Raw genomic sequence first — 6,194 nt, 5'->3', positions numbered from 1 at the left:
TTTATTAATTAATAGTTATAATTATATTTTATTATCATTTTTAATTCAAAATCACTTTTCATATCTATATATTTCAGTTAATTAACCAAACCAAAATATTTCTACTAATTCAGTTTCAATTAATTTGGTTAATCGATTTCGATTCAGTACTTAAAATTCGCTCTATTCAGCTATTCGGTTAATTTAATCATCACAAAAAAAGGAACCGAAAAATCAAATACTCACCTCTAAATCATGTTCGTTTGTTAGAAGGACGAATAACATGAAACACAGAAGATCTCCAATGAGATGCAGATTTAGCATTATATATAGCGGTGTAACATCATCACAAATCCTTGGAAATGACAAGGGTCTTTACTAATGACCTCTCTTTTTCTTCGCGATCAAGAACATCCGAGAACCACATGACAATGGCGTACATATAATGATGACCAGCAAAATTATATCTACAAATAATATGCAGCACTTTCAACGTTTACCTGAGCCACCTGAAGCTTCTTCATGTGGCATTCTTCAATTCAACTGACGAGTTTATAACCAATTGATTAGGATGTGCCATCTCACCCACACGGATCCAAGTCCAGCCAGGGTAAAAATGTGAACCAAAGCTTTGAGGCCATCCACAAATTCATGCTTCAGCAGCTGTGGCTGCTTCTTCATCAGTAGATTCGGATGACACAACCTCTTCTGTGACATCTCCGGTTGTTGTCCCTGCCTCTGGTTCGTTTTCTGTCTCAGCATACAGTTTCTCCCTGAGTTTCATAATAAGTTCTTCTTGTGCATCATGATTCTCTGCAAGGAACTTCTTGATAGCTTCCTTGCCATGGAAATTCCGGCCGTTATAGTTGTAAAATACGCCAGACTTCGAGATTAATTTGTGTTTCAGGCTCAACTCCAAAATTTCTGCTTGTCTACTTATACCCTTGCCGAACTCAAGCTCAAGTTGCGCTGATTTGAATGGAGGGGCAAGCTTGTTCTTCACGACCTTGACAAGAACCTGGCTTCCCAAAGTCTGCATAATGAAACATCATAAAAGAAGACGACTCAGACCAGTAATGAAAACGCTTCAGTGCAATCAAGCTAATACTCATACCCAAAAAGTACTGCAAAAGCCAAAATTACACAGACAGGCGTAATGTGAGACATACTCCAATGCATTGAATCAATTTCTCCAAAAGAAATGATAAAACATCTTCCCCAGCTATTCATAACGTTGATTCCACATGCATGATTTTTAAATTTGAACTCCTCCCAGTTATTTTCAATATTACATATAATGGATTCTATCACTATCGTGGAAGACTGGAATAATATGCATGAGTTATCCACTGCCCACACTTTCTAATGCATTTAAGTAGATCTACAGTAAACTATCATGATTACAGAGTAAGTTGTACTTGGTTGGGAAGAAAATTGGCATCTAAGACAATAAGACCAAAAAAAAAAAGTTAACATATTTGAATACAATTGAGACAAAATGCATTGATATTTTCAATCTGCCCATTATCAGCCGAATCAAGCACAACCTAAGAAGTTTTCATGCCAAATACGTGAGAAGTCTTGTTACTGTGAGAGGATAACACTAATTTCAACAAGATAGAGAATACAAGGGGAGCAGTGGAATGAACAGATTATTTGTACCTCTTCACCCTTCTTTATAAACCCTGTTCTCCTGATATTGAGCCGCACAGAAGCATAAAATTTCAATGCATTACCACCACAGGTAACTTCTGTAGGCCCACCAAATCCCGCAAAAGTAGAAAGCTTAGACCTCACCTGAAGAGACACACAACACTCATCAAAAGATTATATCACCACATCCCTTGAATGACTTAATATAATCAGGTTATTAATGCACTTAAAATAAAATTAAAAACAATATATTCTTGCAGGAAAAGACAATGAGTCAACAGTCGCTTCCCACATAAACAACCAGAAAAAACTATCTCGCCCAATATTAGCATCCTAAAGAACCCCAACAGGGAAACTGCTACTATGTTACCCCTAAGTTCCATAAAATCTTAAAGAAGATGTCAATTGAAAGAGAACAGAGGGAACGGCCGACTCAAGGAAGTTTGATTATTTAGTAGCATGTTGTAAAGAAATGCTAAACTTTGCAAGCATGCAGCTTTACGTTCGTAATAAGAAAAAGGAACAAAACAGAAACACCATCACACATTTAGATACCAGAAGAGATTAGGAGGAAAACAAAACACACATCAATGGTACACGTCATTATGAACCTAAAACCAATAGTCCGAAACCATATTGACCAGCAGTGCCATAAGAAGAGCTCAAGCTCAACTGATAGTTGGAAATAGAAAATAATTTTCGCTCGATGCAACCAGCCCAACCAAGTTTGCTATATGTGGTAAAATTTCACAAGTAAAATGACACCTATGGTGTAGGCCGAAGAAAATTAGCAAAACCAGCGACCATAGCTTATACCTGGTTAATAAAAATCAATATACACTGTGATAGTGATAAGGCATGGCTCAATTTCCGAAGTGCCTGGCTCATCAACCTTGCCTGCATTGCCATGTGAGCATCACCCATCTCACCATCAAGTTCACCTTTTGGAACAAGCGCAGCTACCTAGTATTGGGAACACTGCAAAAAGTCAGTAGACATAAACCTCACATATAAGAGCTCCAATCCATTAAACCAGAGGACATAATCTAAATCACATGCAAGTAATAGCTGCAATAGATACGGTGAAAAGGTGAGAGAGGAAATAGGGGGAGATGGGACACTTAAAATTTTACTCATAAAAGCAATCAGGAAGCCATCCTAACAATGACCAATAAAAATAGCATAAACAAAAGAAAAGGGGCCCCATACTTACACTGTCAACAACAACTACATCAACTGAACCACTGCGGATTAAGGTATCCACAAGACTAAGCGCTTGTTCACCACAATCTGGTTGTGAAAGAAGCAAATTCTTGGTATCAACACCAATGGATTCTGCAAGTGCTTGATCGAGTGCATGCTCAGCATCAACGAAAACACAGTAGCCTGCAAGAAACAAACAAATTAATCTCTACAGAGCTGCATGGACCAAGCACAAGTCCTTAGTAGATATGCACTAAGAAGTTAGTCATGGTATTCAACATTATAAGCCCCCTCATCTTCACTGTCATTGTAATGGCAAAGCACAAGTAATATATTAACATAACCACAAAGGAACTAATCATGTAAAATTCATATTATAAAAAGCAACCAATAACAGTCCGTTCTCTATAGAAGTAACCAAAGAAACGGCGGGCAAAACATAACCCCCATTCACAGAGTTAGAAAATTGCCAGAGCCTACAAAATGTCGCTGCAGCGTTGAGCAGCAATACTTAAATGAGAAGGTTTATAAGGATTAGATCAACAATTTACTGAATTCAAATAACATAGTCATTGTCACCCACCAAAAAAAAAAAAAAAAGTCATGCGGGTAATTCTTGAAATTTAATTGGCACTGCGTTCAAATGTCATAAAAAGGAAACTACATGTATCCAAAGCAAATAACAAAGGCACATGTAAAGAGCAGGAGAAACAGAGATTACGAAAATGGCACTAGCATCATAATAGATAGCAGCAGTACAAGGGTCACATCTGTAGTGAAGAACAAAGCCAAGACAACCAGAAAGGTATAAACATGCTCAAGTCCGAAGAAAAGGCATAGAAAGATAACCTCCTTGCTTCTGTGCTTCCGCTATCGCATGTAAAGCAAGAGTTGTTTTCCCAGAAGCTTCTGGACCATATATCTCTATAACTCGTCCCTAGAAACATTCAGAATTTGCATGCAACATAAGTATATGTCTATCTACACAGCAAAACATAAGGTTGATTCTCTCCACTCTCTTCCAGATACATATATGTATTTGTAACCCAAATTATTCTTGCGACAACCTATATGTGCACAATGTGTTATCTTGCAATCAACATCATTTTTCAAAATGAAATACCAACACTAAACAATCAAGTAGACAACAAATTTATTCTGTGAATGCAGACATAAACATAAAGAAGTACCCGTCATACCACTGCTGAAAGGAAATAGGCAAAAGCAATGAAGAAATAAAAATAATAAATTTAAAAATAAATAAAATTTTTGTTACTTTCAACAAATTACATTTTTAAATTAAAACATAGCGTTTAAAATTCTATCCACGTACTCATGTAGAATAAAAGAGAGAAGAACTCCATACATGGAGTTAACAATACCTTTGGAAGTCCACCAATTCCTAATGCTAAATCCAGAGCAAAAGACCCCGTTGACACCACAGGAACTTGTCTTGATGCAACAGAGCGACCAAGCCACATAATCGATCCCTTTCCAAAGGCAGAAGTGATCTGCTCCAGAGCTTGTTGTAGGGCTAAGTCTTTCTTGGATATGTTCTCATCACTTGAGTCACTTCCATCTGATTTAGATCCCCTTCTACCTTCGGGTAGATTTAAAAAAAATAAAATAATAAGGGTCAATCCTAGGAGCATTAGTGCAAAGACTATGATAAACAGAAAAGGAAAAAGGTAATAATTGACAATTGGGGGGCAGGGGGGATCCTTAGCACAGTACTCGCGCTATATGATTTCAGCACACAGACGTGCCGCAATGGATCTAACTTCTTTTACTGTTTGGTTCACAGAATCAACAGGAGCGAGTGATGGACGCGAATTTCAAAATTCTTTCAGTACATAAAACTCAGCTTCCAAATTACGGACTAATAACCTCCTAATCCAATTTATACAACATCTTAGTAAAGAAGCCTGAGCAATATTGTGCATTCAGGATTCAATTGATTCCTTCAAATTTACTGAGTTCAAATACAGTAGTTAAAGAAGCTAAGCCCGACTAGCAAGCTTTCCATGTCAATGTAAATGGCTGAAGCTGCTATCTCCCCAATGAAGCAAAAACAACTTAGGACTTACTGATAGCAACTTGTGCTTCACCGGGATACTGATTTTCAAAATCACCGATAAATCAGGAATTTCAAAGACACGTGGCAGTCCCCTATTATCTTAATCATGTCTCTAATCTTGCATCAGAAATTAATGCCCATTTTTTCTTGTTTGGCAATCAGCTTGAGAGAGAGAAAAAGAGGAAGTAGAAAAAGCCTTTCTCCTAAAAATAAACCTCTGGATGAAAAGCTGAGGACTTGAGATGTGCCGAATATTCCTTGTCTAAAGCCCTGGAAACAAAAGCAAGCAATAGGTAAGCATATTAAAGATGAGGAATCAATCTCACACACATACGTAGAAGAATATGCCGAAAGAGAGAGAGCTAGTTCTCGGTCTGCATAAACATGCTCAGCCATTCGCCATTGGGCTTCTATTTTTTTAAAAAAAAAAAAAACAGATAATCTTCACAAAAGATTGATTTTCGCGATAAAGGCTTTCCGAGAATCGCTTAAGCTTCATCCCTTAATCTTGTTACCGAGCCACGGACAGATTAAACATTTAACAAAAATAAATAAAGGTGATCCATAGCCGCATAGACTCCGTCAAGTGAGAATGTGTGATAACTGATAAGGAGAAATGAGGGACTGTAGGAAGGTGGGAAAACAAAATATGAGAAGAGAAAAAGAAAAATGTATCACCGTAGTAACCGTAGGGTCGAATAGAGAACGCTTGAGAAGGTGAGTGTTCCGAAGCAGCCTCGCCATATAAGCGCTCTGCAGGATTTTCACTTCCCGCCTTCGACACACAGAGAAAAGTAACTATCCTTCACAAACACACTGATCACCCAAAAAATACAACAATGAAAAGGCTCAAGGAAACTTGAATGGTTTGTTTTATGCATGCAAGAAGAACTAAGTAGGAAGCCCGCGAGAGCTTTGCGAGGTTTAGGGTTTTTGGGAGTTTGATTTCCCTCCTTTTTCCGACAAGGGCCAAGGGGAGGGGAGGGACAGGAGCGACTGCGCGGCACACGCGCGACTGTCATGCCTCCGATGTTCCCCAAAAAAAAAATCTAATGGGCCGGGCCGGGCCTGCATATTGCACCTTATTCCTTTTTTTTTTTTTAAGTGCACGATTGCACTTTTTCGTTAACTGCTCCAGTGCTTCGTTCTCAACCCCATTCCTATGCAGCGCCACCCCAGCAACTTCGATTTTCCACCACGCAGCGTTTCATTGCCTGCAGCTGGGCGTTCTTGTATCCTCTGGTGAGGCTGCAACGCCAATAATGCAGAAAGTCCAAGGCAT

General features: G+C 38.5%; 1 protein-coding gene across 1 annotated transcript; it reads right to left on the bottom strand.

Annotated features, from left to right (window-relative positions):
* Positions 1-258: 258 nt before the first annotated feature.
* Positions 259-5,867, bottom strand: LOC114711432 (DNA repair protein recA homolog 3, mitochondrial). The gene is made up of 8 exons (XM_028895834.1): positions 5,591-5,867; positions 5,128-5,182; positions 4,218-4,435; positions 3,685-3,772; positions 2,846-3,018; positions 2,449-2,595; positions 1,642-1,776; positions 259-1,012 (listed from the first exon to the last, which is right to left on the bottom strand). The coding sequence occupies exons 1-8, from the start codon at positions 5,654-5,656 to the stop codon at positions 629-631; spliced, it is 1,266 nt and encodes a 421-aa protein (XP_028751667.1). The 5' UTR covers positions 5,657-5,867; the 3' UTR covers positions 259-628.
* Between the last annotated feature and the right edge of the window lie 327 nt (positions 5,868-6,194).

Source organism: Neltuma alba, unplaced genomic scaffold (genome assembly GCF_004799145.2).
Source record: "Neltuma alba isolate B1F8T4 unplaced genomic scaffold, ASM479914v2 tig00011289_pilon, whole genome shotgun sequence".
Lineage (NCBI taxonomy): Eukaryota > Viridiplantae > Streptophyta > Magnoliopsida > Fabales > Fabaceae > Neltuma > Neltuma alba.
This window is presented reverse-complemented; position numbering and strand designations above follow the sequence as displayed.